Here is a 20201-nt window from a genome sequence, read left to right as displayed (position 1 = left end):
CCAGCAGGGATGGCAGGGAGCATTTGCAGATGAGTGGACATCAGCTATGAAACCAGAACAGCAAGTGCCTCAAGGACCAAGACCAAACATCTTTTCCTTGGTTGTCTATTAACCTCAAATAGTGCTATAGGGCCAGTAAGATGGTTAAGTGAGTAAAGTTCTTGCCACCAACACTGACGACCTGAGTTCAAGACCCGCACTCCTCTGTTGACAGACACTGGGCTATCCCCACCTTTAGGCTGTTTACTATTCATGGCACTGCCAAGAACATGAATGCGCCCTTTAAAGGAGCCTAACTGACATTTACAGTTGATAATGTTCATAGATGGCTTTTCAGTCATAATATTCCTAAAAATAACTGGAACAGTCTCAGACACTGACGATTACTGCCTCCCATCTCCCTGAGAAGCGAATGCATCAGCCTGTCTTCTTGGCATGGGGAGTGGGGCCCCGCTGGAGAAACTCACCATAGCAGAGGCAGAGTGCGAGCCGCGTGGAGCTGGGAGGACCTCCACGCTGCCACCTCCTGCCTCCAGCGAGGATGAAAACAATGAGAAATTGAAGAGCTTCAAATACAGCAAGGGAAAAACCATCCATTCATCTTACCCAACTACTCTACATAAATTACCATAATAGAAAATGTTCTATTCTACTTCTCCTTAATCTATTCAGATCACTTGAAAAAAATCTATTCATTTTTGTCTTTCCCCTTCAAACACTTGGATTGCCCATCAATATCTAAGTTTCTTTGCAACCCAACTGTGGAAAGTACAAAGTAATTGTCTAGCCAAATGGGACCCATTTAAAAGCTGATAGCAGCCACACTTCCTTCCTGCAGGAATGGGACTTTGCTGACATGCAGAGGACAACAATGGTTTCTGTCCCAGCTCTGAGGTCTGACAGGCCTCGGCTCTGCCTCTTCATGCTGTGAGCCTGCACCAAGCTCGCTCGTCCTTTCCACGACATCTCTTGTAAAAGTGAAGTCCACCAGGATAGTCTAAATGCTAAAGAAACAACCCAAACCTCTGGGTTTGATTGAGAGAAGCCTGTCTCCCCACCTACCTAGCATGGCCAACCATGAACAGGTGGAATGCAGACAGCAATCCAAAGCTATCGCTATACCAGAAGACTCCTGCCCTCGCGAGACCTGCCGCCCTGCAGCCTTGGGGTCCTACCCTGGATCCTGAGCCTCCAGCCACCAAGCAGGAGGTATAAGCCATGGGAGGATACCTTGAGAGACTTGGGGCCAGGCTTGACAAGATGACCCATTACTGCCAGTGACTGCCATCAACCCTAGCCATCCCAGCCACAGGAAGGTGGTGCCTGCATAGGCAAGTACTTGGCAGCCAGCATCGCCATCCTTGGGAAAGAGGTGTAGCTTCGTGCTATACTGCAGCTCTCCATGGCTGAGTCCTTCGGGATTCTTGGAGTAATCTGTACCAGGGTCTGCTCTTGGCACCAAAAACAAAAATGGCAGTGGCAGTGGCGATGTGCCCCTGTGGACTCTTTCACCCTCACGAGAACCTAACAAAAGCAGTTGAAGGCTCTGATAGCCTCTGGGCTCCTGCAGTAAGACACACCCTCTTATCCTATCTATGAGTTAGCTGTGGCGGAGCTACCACCATGGGTCTTTGCTCCCAGCAACTCTACATGGCAGCTCCCATCACCTCCACCAGACAGCTAGGGAAACTAAGGCCCAGAGCTAAGAGGCATAGGGCAAGGGTTCGCTACCAGGACCAGGCAGTCTCTGCGGCCTTGTCTCTGGATCCAGTGCTACATAGTCACGGAAGCCATGGTCAGAGCAAAGACTCGGGACAACTTAAAATGAGAGGAACTCCTAAAACTCACTGTCTCTCTCTCTGAGCTGGGATCAGCTCACTGTCACACACCTCTGCAGGACACAGAACACACCTGCACCATGTTGCTGTCAATTCTGACAAGTCAGAAGTGTGCCGCACTGATGGGCTCTTAAGCGTGCATTTCACTACAAAGAGAGGCATAGCTGCTATCCTGGGCATTCTCGGTGCACCAAAGCGGGCACTAAAATTGATTTAAACAGCATCTCTCCTCTTAAGGGTGAATGAAAGTGAGCACTGCCCCATTTAGTGTGGGGAAGAGTATACACCCACATGACCTTCCTGGATGCCAACTCCAAATAACAATTAAGTGAAGCTCAGGACTGCCAGCTCTGACTCGCCCATTTAACAGAAACCACATCACACATTTCCAGTAAGCCTGCTAGTCTGATTGGGAACAGAGCCTGAGCAATGGCAGAGTCCCACCGAAACAACACTGGCCCTGCCTGCAGCACTGCCTCTCCCTCACCCAGCAGAGTCACAGGAGCTGTGAGGCCCCACACTCCCACTACAGAAACCACAGGAAAACCTGTGAAGTGAGACCAGCTTCCTGCTGAGAGATCTTGCTTGGAGAAGACCAAAGAAGCCACTTCAAGCTCCTTAGCCCTGCCTAGCCACAGTCTGAGTGCTGAATTTGACAAAGGCTCTGGAAGGGGTCTGGGATGGAGGCGATGACAGGAACCACTACTCTCCTGTCCCAGCCCTAGACTTGCCCCACCCACTACTGCACTTCCAGGTACCACACACCCATGGCCACTAGTCAAGGAACATGTGAGTAGGAGGCTTGTGACAGGAAGCCAATGGGATGGTCTGTGTAGAGTGGGCTGACATTTGAGTGAGACCTTGAAAGGGCCCTAAGTGTGGATCTCATCTGTAATATGAACCCTGGATGTTTGCAAACAGTATCTCAACGCCACTCAGTGAAGCGCTGCATGGAAACTCCACAACAAAGGAGCGGGTGTGCAGCTCAACAGCCCCTCCCCTAGTACAGGTTTAGAGATGAAACAAGAAGGCTTTTTGTGGGGCACATGGCTGAGTATGGAAACTAGACACCACATCCACCATCCCCATACCCTTGACAAGCACCACCCGCCTGCCAATCAGCTTCTCCTCAAAGAAGGAAACTGTAATGCATCCTCCGTGCACATCAATAAGCTCGCCATGACATCCCAGACATCCCAGCTTAGCCAGGGTTCCAGTCTAGGATCCTACCTTACGCCAACCTCCTCCCTCCTGGTAGCCAGCAATATCCACCCAGGTCGGTCAGAGAAAGTTACAGCCAAGCAAAGAACAAGATAAGACCCTTGTTTCCAAGGAGGGCACCAACTGCCTCGCCTTTCTGAAGCATATGTTCTGAGAAAGCCTCTGCCTGCACAAAGTGCTCCAAAGAAAAGCCTCTGAGCCCCTACCGCCTGCCTTTTCCTCGCAGCCTCCAGAGTCAGAATACCGTGAGCCTGATAGGTCTCCATCAAGGGGTAAAAGGAGCTATTCAAAGGCTTATTTTAAGAAAATCAATAGAAATAAAATGCCTTGAAAATGTTATTTTAACATCATCTATTGTACTATTCACTGGGTATGCTTTTCACCCAACTTAAGTAGTTTTTAGTGCTTCAGAAACCAAAACTTGTATCATGTAAAAAAAAATTCTCTAAGCATTTCCCATTGCTTTTTTGAACTGTAGGAATAACAGCATTTTTCATAATATTTCCACCACATGTAATGAACAAGGTCTGTGTGTATTCGGTTTTAAACCAAAGCAGGAGTTACATTTCAATGTGGTTTAAATAGTAGGTCTAAATAGGAAAGTGGAAAGGGAATTATGTCAGCAACAATCTCCTCCAGACTACTAGTACTTAACTCTTCCAGACCCAGAATCTTCTGAGGGCCAACTCTGTGCTCACCTGTGCCAAAATATGTTCAATCAAGCAAGAAGGAGACATAAAATTCAGTTCATAATTGGAGGCAAAAATCTAAGCTTTGGTTTGAAAAATAAAAACTACAAGGATGACATAACACAAGCCAATGCTTCAAACAATCAAGACATTGAAGTTCAATGACAGATCTGGAACAAGAGATGGCTCATGATTAGACTGACCACAGGGCATCAGCTCCAGAGACGACTGTGGCCAGAGCAGAGATCTGAGACAGAGCTGTGGCTCAAGTCCAGAGGTCAAGGACAGCATCCCACAGCTCTGAGGGCTGACAATGAGGAGGACTGCAGTGGGAGAAATCTGACCTACCTCTCCCTTCTGAAAAGGACCCCACTTTGGGCTGAATCACCCAAGGTTACCAACTCAACTCTCCACTCGTCGTGGGCTGCATTTAGAAAGTAGTTGCCTGCGAAAACAGGGAACTCTGTGGGTGCGATCCTTAACTTTGGGGCTCAACCTCAAGGGAAGGCCACAGTAAATTCAGCTACGGATGAAAATCAATGGGGTTTGCAGGCACTGCTCTTTCCCTTCCAAACACTTAGGTGGTGGGCCGCAGAACACACTTTTCCCTCCGTGGCACCGCTGGAAATGACACCTGGACACCCCCAGAGCCCCCGAAAGCATTCCCAGAGACAAGAACGTAGCTTAGCATGCAAACAGTCCCCTGTCATGTTATTGAAAAAGCAAATCCCTCCCCCCTGCAAGTTCATCACTAAACTTGTTTTGTTGTTGTTTGGTTTTATTTTTCTTGTGCTAAAAAGTCACTCAAATGAAAGAAAAACACTCCTTGTACAGATAATTCCGTGCAGGAGCTGCTGCAGCTCCTGGCAGACTCACAAAGAGACAGCAGGAAGGACTGAGCACATGGAAGGGATTGCAGTAAAAAGAGGGCTAGACGTCTAGGGCGTGGCTAAGGACAAGCAGGCTCAAACCACACCCATCGCCCTGGTCGAAAGAGCCTGATAAAATTGCCCCACGACAAGAGCACAAACCGCTGCTGCACCTGCGTGCAAGAATCCAGAATACCCTCTGGCCAGGCCAGGGCTGATCAAAGGCAGCCTCACTGTTCTATAAGCCATCACCCCAACACTCTCCAACCCAAGGAAAAACTTCCCGACCTCAGTGGCCAAAAAAACATGATCATTTGAGGTCTTCCAAGCCTCAAGTGCCAGTCTTCCAAACAGAATGTCTCTCCTGAACGCGCGCGTCAGCTGACATGATTTTAAGGAAACCCCACTCCCGAGAGATCATTCACGGAGTCTGGGACAGGAACCCTAAACCAAAAAAAAAAAAAAAAAGTGGCTAGTCACGGCGGGAGAAGGGTCAGTTCTTTGGGTGGACCAATGAGAAGGAGGCCTCTGACTTCCGAGACACGAACAAACAGCCGCAGCACTGCTCCCGCCCTTGGTCTTTGCAGTGACCCCACCCAGGTCGTAACCCCCTGAAGACCTCCAGCGTTGACGTCCTCTGGCTCTGCGGGCCCCCAGCACGCAGCTTTGGATGCTGTGGATGCGTCTTGGACCTTTGCTGGACCCCAGCTTTGCACCGCCCGGCCTTGAGCAGAGCGCACCGGGTCTTGCTCCGACCGCGAGCCCCAGGCAAGCGGCGGGGACGCAGTGCCCGCAGTGCGACTGGCGCAGCTGCCGAAGCGCGGGTCGCGCCGCCGGGACCCGACCCGGTGGAGCCAAGAGAGGCGCCGGCTGGCAAATCGCACCTCCGGCCCGCAGAGGCTGCGGCTCCAAGAGCCTTACCCAGCGACTAAACGGAGAACTGGTCAGAGATCCAAAAAGGTGCGGGCGGGTACCGTACCCGGATAGGGATGCGAAGTGAACGGAGGTCGAATCAGTCCAGTTTGGAAGGACCGAACCGCGGTGTGTGGGCCCTCTAAAGATACAGGAAGAAAGGGTCTGACCAAAGCCAAGGGATTGGAGAAAGGGGAGTGTGGAGAAGGACGGCTCACAAGTGCGACGGGAGGGTGAGAGGGAGGCCCACTATCCTAGGCCAGAATAATTGTGGTGCGAAAAGATGAAGGGGCATCTGCGGTGCCGCAAGAGGGAACCAAGAGAAGTAGGGGTTCTGAGCACGCAGGCTGCGACCAATGAGTGCGAGCTGGGGCCGAGACGAGAAAGAGGGTACATGATAATACACCCAAGCCGGAAAGGAACCCCGGTCTAGTACTGGGTTTACCAAAGAACAGTCAGTGCGCGCCTGGTACACGGTCTGTCCAAGTCGCAGAATCCGGGAAAGGGGCATCGCAGAAACCAGAAAGGGGGACTTGCACAGGGCCAGGGAAACGAGGTTTGTCTCACCAAGGAGGGACCTGCAGGATAAGGGAACTGGACCGAGAAAAGCGCGACGCTAAGGACGTGGTCCGAAACTGGAGCCACTCACCTTGGGTTTGTACAGCCACTTTCGGAACCTGTTCATCATCGCCGCGCCGGCCCGGGCCGCGCTCCGGACTGCACTCGCCCGCCACAGCGCTGAGCCCGGGCCCGGCTGCGGCACGGGGAGGACACGCAGGCAGGGCCGGGACCGGCTAGAGAGCAAGCGCTTGGTCCTGAGCGCCTAGCCGAGTGCGGAGCAGCTGGCGGCAGGTGCGCGGGGCAGGTGCGCGGCCGGAAGGATGCTCAGCTAGCGGCGCGCGACCTACCCAAACCCGCGGGCGGGCGGGCGCGCGGAAAGGCGCGGGCTGGGCGCGCGGCGCCTCGCGGATTGCTGACACCCCGCACCTCCGCCGGTCACGGCCGCACATGCGCGGACGGCGCCACAAGCCCCCGGCCCGCCGCGAGTGGCGGGTGGGGCGCGCCTGGTGAGGCCACCAATCCGCGCCCAGCGCCACTCCGCACCCCGCCCGGGACGCGGACGCAGGGAAGGCGGCTCCGAACTACAGGTCCCGGCGCCCACCGCGAGCAGAGCCTGCCTGGCGTTGCTAGGTGACGGCGCCTAAACGACGCCCAGGCGAGCTGCGGGTGCGGGCGCTGGCCGGTGAGGGCTCTGGCCCGCGGCGCCTGGAGAGACGACACGGGGGCAAACGGAGGCCTGTGGAAGCCTGGCGTCCCGCAGGTAGGCAGGCAAGTGAGGGTGAGGGGCCTTCATAGAAAGCCAAGCGCATCCCATCCTCACTAACTCCAGTTCTCAAATCTTTGCTTACTATTTTCTGGTCTAGGCAGACTACTTTTGCGTTCTTCTTCCCACCTCCCTGATTAAAGGTAGGGTGTTTCCACCACTTCGTTTTTAATCGCCACAACAAATGGTACCCTTTTTAAAAAGATAATTTTTCCGTGATGCATTACCTCCCTAGAAGTGCCATAATTGGGATCTGTAAACACACAAACACAAACGTAGTCAAAAATCTGAGAATTTATCACATGCCAAGAATTCAGCTGAGAACGTGTGATCCCACCTAAAGCTCCCATGCACAGACGAAGAGCGTTTGCTATAGGCAGTAGATCCCAAGAGCCCCCGGGTGCACCTGCCCCCAACAATTTTTTCTTTCCCCTCACCCACAACCAGAGCCACTTCTCCCATAGGTCTGAAATGAGACAATGACAGGGACTTACCCCCGACCCAGCACGGGATTCCTGTTCCTCCCCGGATTCTCTGACCTCTATTTCATTAAATTCAAAGGGAGTTCAGCCCTCCAGCCCCGGGAGAGATGTTCCCCTTGTGTTTCTGATTGATTTTCCCGCTCCCTTCTGCTCTAAAAACCAAACCCCTATGGAGGTGTCTCCTAGCTCCAATTCCTTTCCACCCATTCTTTCTTGAACACATTCCCAGCCACTCCTCTGATGCACTTGACCAAAGTCTTCCTTGATTTCGGAGCTGCTAAATCCAATGATGGGTCTCAGCTCTTATCTCTCTCTTACTATTAGCAATAGGTGACCCAACTGACTGCCTATTGTGTGGTACAAAAAGATCGAAATAAAAGATTTAGAGGAATACTCACATCGCAAAGCATATAATTCAGTGACTGCCCTGAAATGGTACAAAAATTTTCCACAAAATTCCGAGGATATGCACCCTCTTTCTGCCCCAGCAGCTCCTGCATCTTCCCTCAGCCCTGCCCGGCCTTGTGGCCCACCACTTATTTATTCCTTTAAGCTGCTCTTCTGCCCATTCCTGGGTGATTCAGGGACACCACACTGTTTTGTAAACAGGTTTTTTCCCCCTCTATCCTAAATGCTGGGATTCAGACTTGTTTGCCTGTTCTTCACTATTTGTACAGCTAACAGACCACCTTAAAGTCAACATGTCCACAATTGTATGCTCTCCCATCATAAAAGCTGCTTCTGGGGCTGCAGAGATAGCTCAATTAATAAAGAGTTTGCTTTATTGCCTTATTAGCAAGTCTACCAGAACACACACACACACAAAAGCCAGTCATGGGGCAATATGGCTCTGTGGTTAAGAGCACCGGGTGCTCTTACCAAGGATCCAGGTTCAGTTCCCAGGGCCTACCTGACTACTCACAACTGCCTGTAACTCCAGTTCCAAGGAATCAAACCCCTCTTCTGAGACACTGCATGCTTCTGGTGTACATACATACATGCAGGCAAACACACATATACATACGATAAATAAATCTTTAAAAAAACCGGCCAGGCATGGTAACAAACATTTGTCATTCCAGCACTTCAGAGGCAGAGAAGGTGGATCCCTGGGGTTCTTTAGTCAGACAATCTAACCTAGGTGGTGCGTTCCAAGCCAGCGGGAGACTCTGTCTCAAATACGAGGTGGGTAGTTCCTGAAAAGTGACGCTGAAGGTTGTCCTCTGGCCTCCACGTACAAATGCACACACTTGTGTGTGCGCCTATTTATGTACACACATAAAAATAAACACAATTTAAAAAAAAAGATGCTTCTCCCAAAACCACAATCTTCTCCAAGTGAAAACTTTGAGCAGACACACGGATAATAAGCGGTAATAGTGGATTAGTAAGTTATCTGAGGTCTGTGCATCATTAACCAACTCCAAAGCATGGAGCTGTTCCTGTCTAGTTTCTGTGCTTCGTGGTTGGAAGTTATGGTCAGGATAAAGGCTGACCCCAGGGAGGTAGGTATATCAGGATAAGGCTTAACTACAGGCAACAACTGATTCCAGCATCATAGATTATTTATGTGTCCATACAAGAGGTGTGTGAAGAGGTAATCCTGGAGGTACAGCTGGAACCAGTTTTTCTGGCTACCATCCTTCACCTCTTTCCTCAGGATTGAGGATGGGTGCACTGGCTTTTGCCATCACCTCCTGAGCCCACAAACCTGCTGGAAAAGATAAGAAAGGAATGGCTCTCCACTTCTGTTCAACACTCCCAAAGTTTATCCTCTAGGACTTCTCAGAGATGGAAGAACTTGTACGCATGGCCATAGCCAGCTTCCAGGGAGTCTGGAAAATGTCACCGTCCAGTCAGGTCTGAGGAAGAGTCGGGAGGAAAGAGAAAGCCAAGGAGAATGGCTTGGTAGCCACACTTAACAGAGTGGCTTTAGTCACGGGACAGGAGCATATTTTCAGTAACATGAATTTGGGATCTCATGGCTGAGGCTGTTGAACTCATTTCTGATAGAAATGAACCCTCCTCATTTGCTTTAGTTCACTTTGCTTCAGCCTGCCTTCCAGGTCACTTCAAGTGACAGGCCTGAGTCCTGATGAAAGAAGGGAGTTAAAAGGCCACATATATACATTAAAAAAAAAATCTATCCTCTTAGGAACCAAATTTCAGTTCTTACCTATAAGCTAAAGACTGAGGCACTCAGCATGCCACTCAGCAGCCACCTAACCACCTAATGCAGGAGAGGTGCTGGGTTCTGCCTGTAGCACTCAGAGTAAACAGACTTTTAAAATGGCACTGGCTCTAGGTGTGGCTCTGTGGGCAGGTTATCCCAGCACTGAGGAAGCAGAGAGATGAGGGTGGAGAGCGTGAGGCCGGCCTCTGCCACACATCAAGACCACCTTCCCCAACACAAAAACAAGAAGAAACAAAACTAAAATTGAGTCAGAAATCAGTAAAGCTGAGGTGCTCAGAGCTGCCTGAGGCTGTGCCCGTTTCCTACCCAAACCGTGATTGTTTTGCCTACGTTTTAGGTGATTTCAGAGGGGATTCAGGATCCACGAATCCTTTCTCTCGTACCCATCTGAGTTTACAGTGCACCTGCTCTTTGTCACAGGTGGATGTACAGGTCCCTGCAAGGCACCCTTGCCCCAGATGGCTCAGGCTGGATAGTTAGAGACAGGCTAGGCTCTCAAGAGCTCCTTCCCACCTTCAGTTTGGTTCTTTCACTCATTCCTTCTGTGTCCTTCTATCAAGGTCCACTCTGGATTTGGGAGTGTTTGGACTGATTCCTTTGGTCCTCCTTGACTCCAGTCAGTCAAGGGCATTTGGCCCACACTTTCTGCAGAGATATAGGCTCCACAGTAGGGGAGCAGGAAGCAGTCCTTTCTCCCTGGCACCACTGGACAGCCCATCCACATAAGTTCAGCCCTCTAGATTGGAAAATTGCCAAAAAAAGAAAATCAGAGTATCTAATAATGACTGGTGTTGACAGGATCTACACCACCTAAGAGACCTCTGGACATTCCAGTCTGGTGGGTAGGTAGATGGGTGCATAATCTTGATAACTTTAACACATGTGGAAAGACTCGCCCATCTTAACTGTGGGCAGGACCATGCCATGGGCAGGGGATGCTGGACTGAATAAAACGGAGAAGGTGAGCACTCGGAGGCATCCAGCACTCTGTTTTCCTATTTGTGAAAGCAACGTGGCTGTTTGTCAAGCTGCTGCTGCATTGACTTCCATGCCATCATGGACGGCACCTTGAACACGTGAAAGAAAGACGCTCACTCTTGGACATTGTTTCCAGGCAATTTGGTTTGCATTGTTTTCCTCGGTGCTGAAGGTAGACTCCAAGGCATGGTGTGTTTTAGGCTGCGCTATCCGGCTGAGTCCCACCCCTACCACTCAGCAGCGTATCTTTATAAACTCTCTGCTGAGTACTGGTGTGTGTGTGTGTGTGTGTGTGTGTGTGTGTGTGTGTGTGTGTGCTGTTCTACTTCACATCTTCACCAGGGATCGAGGGAGGCTTTGAAGGCCGGGCCTCAGGCTCACCCAGAAAGAAAGTTCTCTGTGGTTAGAGAAGCAGATTCCCCACTCCAAACTCCTCGACATGGGTTTTATTCTTATTTCTTTACAAAATTATTATCACTGTACCTAGCCCCCAATTAAATGAGACAATAAAACTGAAGTGTATTGAGCAAAGTCATCATGTGGGGATGGATATGGTCAAAACACATTGTCTCCATGTGTGAAACTGAAAGAATAAAAAAAATCGTGTTTTTAAAAAGTCGATGAGGGCTTCCTGATCCCCTACTGCATCTCTGTGGATGGAGCTCAGTGACAGAAGCCCAGCATGGTGGAGGCCCTCGGTTCAGTCAGTGTGCCCTTTCTGTTGGTTTTGTCTTGGCCACCTACATCTTCCAGATTAGATTAGGGGCTGTTTTAGGGTACTTACACCTTTTTATATTTTTGCCTTCATCATTCACAGATCACTCTTGGCCTAGGCGAGGTTAGGGTGAGCGACAGGGCCCTGCTTACCATACCCACCCAGGCTTAATGACTGTTTAGTTGTTATCAGAGGAGGTTTTCAGAAAGGAATCTCAGGCAAAGAAGGCAGGCTTTGGTGTGTCAGCATGTAGCTAGATGTAAAGAGATCACCTAACTTATGGGAAGAAAAAGGAGCCATATGCAAAGACCCCAGTAAAGGAAGAGGGGTCAGAGGCTGTGACTTTGAACTGTTAAGGGCTAGTGACATGCTGAGGCCCCTCTGGGTCATACAGCAACTGAGAACCTGGGAATAAACTCCTGAGACCTCACCTCTCCAATCTGCCCCCAGCAGTGAAGGTCAAAGGCAGCAGCGAGGGTCAAAGGCCTAGGGCCCACTGCATTCCCACCTCACCCAACCCTCTCAGGAGCTCACGTTTGGTGCATTGGGAGGGCTCAGGCTGGGAGAGCAAGTGAATGGATTTAAGGCTTCACCTAGACACATGCTCTTTCTCAGACGTGAGGCCAGAGAAGGATTCCATGAACACCGTATCTGACACTGGAGGAGTCCACAGCCGCACCCCACCACCGCCAGCATGACTTCTGCGGCATGGGCAGTGAGGGCCAGCATTTGCTGTGAACCTAACACATGTCTTTTGTCCACTAGTTGCATTGACTGAGAAAAACTAGGTTTCTCTGGAGCACATACTGAAACCTGTAGAGACGGGTATCTTTCCAGAGCTACCTGACAGCGCCACTGTTTGTCACCAAGACACTAATAACTAGGAGTTCGATGGACGGACACACACACATGAGGAAAAAGGGCCTCCCCACACCCACAGAGCTGCCTTTAGCCAAGATTCCTGGAGTGTCTGAGATTGTTTTCCACTTAGGAGAGATCCAGAGTGGAACAAAGGGCCCCCAAGAGCTGTTCCAGAGAAGGAGGGCAAAGGTCATGCATGACCAATGACATCACAGCTTACTGGACTAACCAGTCAAGAGAACGGGACAGGACAGGTACAGACCTCCAGGGCACTGCCTAGCAGATGTGGTCTCACAAAGGGGGCTCTAGTTCCAGGCTCACTTAACCCAGAGCACCCCCAACAAAGCCAGAGGGGAAGCCACGGGTCTCCAATTCCATGAAGTAATGTCCAGAAAAGTGCCTAAATCTACCCATGTAGGCGGAGCTAAGTGTCTGGCTTGTTCTGTCCCTCCCAGAGAGAGGAAGCCATATTCAGACAGGGTGAAATGGCCACTGGGCATGAAGCCCATCTATTGCTCATTTAGCATGTAGTCAAGTCTCTCACCAGGGAGCTCACTAGAAATAACTTGAGTGACCAAATAGAGGGAGAGGACCATAGGAGCCCTCAGGGCCTTCCAGACCTCCAACAGTAGATGTTCCTTATAGGGTAGGATGGCTTTAATGGACAATCTCCAGGGAGGCAGGCTTCAGAGGGTGCAGGTCAGCCCCAAACCTCTCACCATACCCAACATCATACCTGCTGCATCTTGGCAGGTGTGGATCTGTGTGCGATGAATTGAATAATCTGGCATTGTCCAACACAGAAGGCTACTGTCTCCTCCTGCCCCATTGATCAAGACCCCATTGACCCATGAGGAATCTACCATGAAATGGACCTGTGGGTTTCTAGGCATGAGAAAAGGTTGTCCTGGTGCCTGTCATCATGGCTGAGCAGGGATAGAGTCCTAGCTATGCCTCCCCTCAGTGCCCATGGAGCCTCCTTATTGTGTCCCTAGAGCCTGTTCATGGTCCCAGGGCTTCAAAGCTGTTTGCAGACTCTGTGAGGTCATTCTCAGAGAGACTGGTTCTCCCTTTGTGTTGGGAGCCCTGTCAGGCCCCGGCTGTGGTAGGACTGGCTCAGAATGCAGTCAGGGTGCATGGGGACTCTGGCCCTCAGTAAAAGTCTTTCCAGCCTTTCTCCCTAACTCCTCAGTGAAGCTTCCCAGGCAGCACCACAGAGAGGTTCCCCCAAAGACAGCAGGGGAACCCTGCTTTCTTCCTCTGCTGCCACCCTAGAGCCATCTGCATCTCCTCTACAACCACATTCCCTTGGGTTCAACCTCAGCCTCCCAGATCCATGCCTGTTCCCCTCTGGATTTGTTCAGAGGTCAAGCAGGGTCTTTGACAGGTGACCTTCTGGATCTTGGAGTGCTAAGGCATGAGGCTGCTTGGCAATCCTGATCTCTACTGGAAACTTTCGGGGTACCCTACTCAGATTACATGAGTTCTGCAGAACCCTCAGAGGCCTCACCCTTCTGGAAAGCTACATCTTTCAATTCTGAGCATGTCCCTACTTCCTTCCCCTTTTGTCTTCCTTAAATTCTCATTTATGGCATTTTGACCACTTAGAAAAGCTTCCTAATTTTCAAAAATCAGTCTCTGGGCCTGGCATGACTAGCCAGAACTGGCCATCACACTGAGGACCTTGGTTTCGTTTCCTGTTACTATGATGAAATACTAACAAAAGCAGCTGGGCGTGACGGTGCAACCCATTAGTCCCAGCACTCGGAGGCAAAGGCAAGGGGATCTCTCTGAGTTTAAGGCCAACCTGGTCTACTGAATGAGTTTCAGACAGCCAGGACTACACATAGAAACCCTATCTTGAAAAAAAGGAAGGAAGGAAGGAAGGAAGGAAGGAAGGAAGGAAGGAAGGAAGGAAGGAAGGAAGGAAGGAAGGAAGGAGAGAAAGAAAGAGAGAGAGAGAGAGAGAGAGAGAGAGAAAGAAAGAAAGAAAGAAAGAAAGAAAGAAAGAAAGAAAGAAATTGAATTACTAACAAAAGCAACTTCCGGGAGAAAAGGTTTGTTTATCTTCCAGTCCAACATACAGCCCTTCATGGTGGGGAAGTCGATGCAGCAGGAGCTTGGAGCATCTGGTAACATCAGATCCACAATCAGTAAACACGAAGGGGGAATGCATGCTAGTGCTCAGCCCTTCTTCTCCAGTTTATGTCCTTTTTATTTTACTTGAATGTTTCTTGTTATTTCATTTATTGTATTGTGAGCATGGGTCCTGCTATTCACATGGCATAGCTCCTGGGAACTCCACAGCCTTCCGCGATTCTTCTGTCTTCTTCACCTGCTCTGGGAAGAGCCTGCTGAAAACTAGCCACCCGTCCCAGCTGGACTGGGGGATGTTCAGAGGCCTGCTTTCTGACCTGAGCTCCTCCTGGGGGTCACCCCACCCAGAGCATGGCTGTTGGGCTTTGGTGGATGCCATGGAACCCTGGGTGTAGGGCAGAGAGGGCAGAGGCTGGAGCTAAGAGGCGACCTGAAGTGGGCTTGCCATGACCAAACAGATCACTTGGGTGGCCGGGACCTGAGATAAACTAACCAAGTAGTGTGTTTGAGCTCACCTGAGCCCAAACCCTACCTCCAAAATTCTCACGGTTCAAACCCAGAACCCTCAGGGACTTCCTTCTGGGATGGGTAAAGGTCCTGCAACCACTTCAGCCAACACCCAAACTGGCCACTCAGAGGTCATGGGTGATGTGATCTGTGTGGGTTTGTTTCAGGTCTCTGCCTAAAAGATGACCTACTATGAAAAATGCATCGAGATTGTAATAGAGCAACTTGACAAATTTAAGCCTGAGAAGGACAATCCCGAACAGTTCCTGGAGACGGCAGCTGCCTCCTTACAGCAGGTAGGGTCAGGGTAGCCACTGGGGTTTCTTGGGAGACCACATCAGTGACATGTGTCACCTGACATTTCCAGCAAACAGCATGAGATCCATTCCTTCCTGTGGGGAGAAGTATGAGACTAGGCACTCCATCAAAAGACTGGTGGTCCTTGTGGAGGCACCCCTTTGCCATGAGAGGGCTCCCCGCGTCCTGAATGCACATCAGACCTGGCTCTACCCAGAACTACAAAACTCCCATGGTGCATTAGGAGAAGCAGCCCAGTCCCCACACAGGGAAAGCTGTAACTGTGTGGACAGCAACAGTGGGGGAAGTAGGGACTTGCTTATGGACACAGTTCTTGGTGGATTGTGCTCAGCCGATGAGAACTCCGGGAGAGAGTCTGGGCCCTCTCCAAGACCTAACTGCCTTGGACCCTAAGTGCCTCCACCTGGTGCTTGTCCACCTCCCTTAGACCCCAGTTCAATGTTTGAGCATTGCTACAACATGCTTGAGACTGGGGAAATTTTACAGAACGTTGCTCTCAAGGTTCTGGAAGCAGAGACATCCAGGATAGAAACAGCAGAAGGTAAGAGAGAGGCGGACAGGGATAGCGTATCACTGCAATGTCCAACCTGAGCCTGTCACAATGGCAGCTGTACTTCCAAGTCAGTTTTGGATGGTTAACTCTCCAAAGCACACCCCTCCCCCAGCAGACTCTCTGTTGGCAGCTCCAGACTCTGCCCCATTGTTATCTACACACCAGCACTGCAACATTCTGATTGGCTCTCTGGACACCTCTCTGAGTCCCCTTCCCCACCCCCGGAGGCTCTGACTTCTCTTTGTCAAAGTACTCAGAAGTCACCTCACCTGCTAATTGCTCCAGCACAGACCCCTCTCCCCAACCTTCGACTCTCACATCCAATGGTAAAGAGCACAAATGTCTAAGTAGCGCCGTCTAAGGATATATGTCCTCTAGGTTCCCATGAGTATCCACTAAGAGCTCAGTCATCAAGCCCTGCCTGGCCCAGGTGAGGCCTGCACCTGCCCCCACTCCCGCCTCAGCCCTGGTCTAGCCATCGTCCTATTCACTGCCAAAGCTCCCTCTCGCCTCTCTTTCCTGATCTCCCCACAGATGTGACACAGTAGTTATCCTCCCTGCAGAGCCCCTCAGCTCCACTGTGCCCTCCTCATTCTCCGCCCATCCTCACATCCCCTCCACCAGCCATACTGCCTTCCTGGTGTTTTTTGAACAGTCCATGTGTTCCTCCCACTGTCCTTGCCACTCCTGCTATCGCCACCCACTTGGAACACCCAGCGTACTCCCTGGGCTGCGAAGCCATTCAGGGCCTTGATAAAAGAAGGGCCGTTTCTTTCAAGTGAGGCAGAGGGAAGTCATTGTCATTACTCTTTGGTGACCACAGAAAACTGAGTTTTAGTTCTCATAATTGGTTTGAGACAATTTTTCCATTAACAACAAATAGATTAATTGTAAATGAGTCCTAGTTGTCACTTGGAAAATCACAAAGTCGTGACCATCTGTGTGCCTTTTCCATGAGAAGCCTAGAACTCTGATGCAACCCAGCAAGTTGGCAACAGTGGATGGAGCTGACATACCCGGGAAGCTGAGTTCCATCTCAAGTGGAGACGCAACTCCCGCTTCAGATGTTGGTCCTTTCAGGTTCTGCCAAAGTCCCTCTGAAGCCAAGGTGGATGGGGGCCTGGGCACTGACCCATTTTAACAACACACTTTCATCTCCTGCTGCCAGAACTCGCTGGAATATACTGACCGCCAGGTCAAGGCTGGAGATGCCACCTGCCAGAAAGCTGCACAACCCCTAGACCACTAGGGAGAGGCTGACAGAAGGCTTCAGGGCAGAGCATGTGGTGGGCAGACTGCCTAAGTGCGTGGTGCCCTAGGCTCTTCTTAGTGTGGACATATCCTTATTTGGAGCCGCTGTCTGAGAAGATGAAACTAGGTTATAGCTGGCTGTGCAGTGTGGATCCAGCTGCAGTAGCCTGGGTTTGCCTGGGCCAACTTGGCTGGGCCTCGGGGAGAGTGCAGGAGTAAAGGGATCCCATCCACTCAAGTGTGAAGTACCCTGACAGCTCTGGCGGCCTAGCCTGTGGCTTCTGTCTCGACTCCTAATTAGTTACCAACTCTTTGGAGTAAGCATAAAGTCACTGATGCATTGATCTAGGGCTGAGTTTTGTAGGTGGACTCAGGTGGGGTCAGTCCCTGGGTACCACCTTGGCTCTCCCTGTGCTCAGAAGCCTCTTGCCTGGCAAGAACAGGCTATGCTTAAGTACTTGGGGAATCCACCTGGGACTAGGGACGAAGGAGAGGGCAACATGGGCACCATAGGCACGCTAGGTAGCCAAGCAGTGAGGAAAACTCTGACTTTGAGGAGCAACGGATCCCTGGAAGTGGGATAGGGCTTCCTGGGCAGAGGGACCTACCAAGATGAGACCCCAGGAGCACAAGGCTCTTACCTATGACTGAGAGGGGTAGACATGAAGTCCAACAAGGCCTGTGTGCTATTCAGACCTGGCTATTCAGCTTATATAGCTGGCCCATGGGGAGGTTGGATGTAAGCAGGGAAAGGTCAGAGCAGAGCCCAGACTGTAGACAAGAGAGAATGAGCATAGGAAGATCCTGCAGGGCAGGACTAACAGGAAAAGCATAGGCAGCTGGATAGCTCTGGGGCAAGCAGCCAGAAGAGGAAGAGAGAAGTTAATGGAGCTTGTCCAAGAGTTTAGGTGAGAGAGGACTGGAAAGATGGCTCAGTGGTTAAGAGCACTGGCTGCTCTTCCAGAGGACCCAAATTCAATTCTCAGCACCATATGGCAGGTCACAACCATCTATAACTTCAGTTCCAGGGCATCTGATGCCTTTTTCTGGCCTCCATAGGCAGTGCTTGCATGTGCATGGTGTACTACAGACATACACACAAGCAAAACACACTTACACATAAAATAAAAATTAAAAAAAAATAGCTGGGTGGTGGTGGAGCACACCTTTAATTCCAGCACTTGGAAGGCAGAAGCAGGCGGATCTCTACGAGTTCAAAATCAACCTGGTCTACAGAGTGAGTTCCAGGACGGCCAAGACTACACAGAGAAACCCGGAAGGAAGGAAGAAAGGAAGGAAGGAAGGAAGGAAGGAAGGAAGGAAGGAAGGAAGGAAGGAAGAATGTCACACAGGAAATGTGTCCCACATTAATATTTATTAAAATATCCAGTGTTTTCCATGGCTCAAAACTGTTTTCAGCAAAAGTTTCCCTCAATGCCAGTCCCAGGACTGAAGCAGAGAGTAGCATTTGGTTCTCTCTAAGGACTTTTCAGGAAGCTTGGTTTGCATCTAGTAAATAATAAGTAAAAATTATGTAAAAAGTACATAAAAGTGAGAATCCATTGCACATACTAATATAAAAGTTTTGCTATAGTGTGAAGGTGATTTCCCCATCAAATCTCATGCTGAAGCTGAATTCCTCTGGACCACAGTGTTTGAAGATGACATTGGGAGAGATGATTCAGTCCTTGGGGGTGAAGCCCTCAAGACTGAATGTGTCTCCCCAAGTGAGTTCTTGTCCTGGCCTTAACAAGAGAGTATGTTATTATGAAGCAAGGCTAGCTCTTGTGTTTAATTTCTGTACATACCTGGTGCCCTCCTCTTCTCTGCCATATATGGAGCAGCATGAAGCCCTTACTGGAAGCCATGCAGGATCTGGCACCATTCTCTTGGACTCCAGGAACTGTGAGAAACTTTGAAGAGGGGGTATGATGGTTAGCCTTCACGATCAACCTTACTGGATTTGGAATCAGCTGGGAAACAGGACTCTAATGCCTCTAGATATCTGGACCGAAGGCAGATAGATCAAGGAGGGCAAGAAGAGAAACAGAAAGGGCACTTGGGATATCATGGGTCAATCTCAGGAGGCCAACAGCAGAGCCCTTAGTGGACATACGCTTGTCTCCAAGTGAAGAGGCCAAGCAGACAGCCAGGTAGAGGGTTCTGGAGTGCAGGGAGAGCTACAGACTGGTAATGGGGACATTTCAGGGCCAGCATATTCTCAGCCTGAAGTTGGACCAGGTCACCTGGGAGTACTTGTGAATCATGGAGGAACAAGCCCAAGGTATTCGCTTATGGAAAAGTTGAGATGTCAGGAAGAGTAGCAGCAGAGCTGAGAACAATAGTGGCCAGTGGAAATATTGTAGCCAGATGTGCTCCAAAAGGAACCTGGGAAACAGGCTGGGACTCCAGCTAGAACCTTGTGCTGAGAGTCTGGGGAAGGGTGGAGGGGCAGGGGCCAGCCCTGTTCCTCCAGGGCTGTCCCTGCAAGGAACCTCTCCTGGCATTGCTGCCGCTGCGCATACAGGCACATCTTAGTGCTGTAGGTATCAGGGAAGCAAAGGTAAGGTAGTGTCCCTTTGCACACTCTGTTGTATTAGCAAGCAGGCTCAAGAATGCCTTTTCAGGCTTCTTCTAGTCCTGGGAAGCAAGGGCAGTACCAGAAATGACACTCACAGGGAAACTATGTCATGACTTGGGATGTGTCCTGGGTCTGCAGACTCTTCTATTACCCTGTTATTCTTCTAACATAAAAAAAAAATTAGCTGGGTGGTGGTGGTACACACCTTTAATCCCAACACTCAGGAGGCAGAGGCAAGCTGATCTCTGTGAGTTTGAGGCCAGCCTGGTCTATAAGCGTTAGTTATAGGACAGGCTCCATAGCTACAGAGAAACCCTGTCTCGAAAAACAAAAAACAAAAAATGAGTCAGATGGTGGTGACACACACCTTTAATACCAGCACTTGGGAGGCTGAAGCAGGCAGATGGATCTCTGTAAAGTCAAGGACAGCCTTGTCTACATAGGGAATTCCAGGACATCCAGGGTAACACAGAGAAACTGTCTTGGAGGGAGGAGAGAAAACAAACCTTAAAATAGGGCTGGGCTAGCAAGATGGCTTGGGGAGTGAAGGTGCTCATAGTGTCAAACCCAATGACCTGAGGTTGACACCAAGGACACACATGCTGGAAGAAGAGAATCGATTCCTAAGTTGTCTTCTGACCTCCACATGTTTGCCATGCCATGTATGCCTGCACACAGGAGTGCACATACGCATGCACGTACACACAAAATAATTTTTACAGGTAATTTAAAACCTAAAACCATTGAGATACCAGTGTTTATCGGTAGAGGTGTGTGTCTCAGCTAGAGCGCATTTCCAATCTCCAGCACT

The 20201-nt window shown here is 50.3% G+C and overlaps 2 protein-coding genes across 5 annotated transcripts in view; one reads left to right on the top strand and one right to left on the bottom strand.

Annotated features, from left to right (window-relative positions):
• The window catches only part of Zfyve28 (zinc finger FYVE-type containing 28), a 95509-nt gene extending 89070 nt beyond the window's left edge, over positions 1–6439 (bottom strand). For 3 of the 4 annotated variants that reach the window (XR_012907314.1, XM_075943901.1, XM_075943902.1), the window contains exon 1: positions 6179–6361. Coding sequence is in view for 3 of the 4 variants with exons in the window: in XM_075943901.1 (XP_075800016.1) it covers positions 6179–6217 (39 nt within the window). In the remaining variant the exon portion in view is untranslated. Of the gene's footprint in view, positions 1–6178 lie in introns of all 4 variants that reach the window. The other variant, XM_075943900.1, reaches the window with a different exon arrangement.
• A 293-nt stretch (positions 6440–6732) lies between these two features.
• Positions 6733–20201, top strand: part of Cfap99 (cilia and flagella associated protein 99) — a 51589-nt gene continuing 38120 nt past the window's right edge. The window contains exons 1-2 of the mRNA XM_075943899.1: positions 6733–6850; positions 14855–14983. Coding sequence (XP_075800014.1) covers positions 14870–14983 — 114 coding nt within the window. The 5' untranslated portion in view covers positions 6733–6850; positions 14855–14869. The remainder of the gene's footprint in view (positions 6851–14854; positions 14984–20201) is intronic.

This window comes from Microtus pennsylvanicus, chromosome 12 (genome assembly GCF_037038515.1).
Source record: "Microtus pennsylvanicus isolate mMicPen1 chromosome 12, mMicPen1.hap1, whole genome shotgun sequence".
NCBI lineage: Eukaryota > Metazoa > Chordata > Mammalia > Rodentia > Cricetidae > Microtus > Microtus pennsylvanicus.
This window is presented reverse-complemented; position numbering and strand designations above follow the sequence as displayed.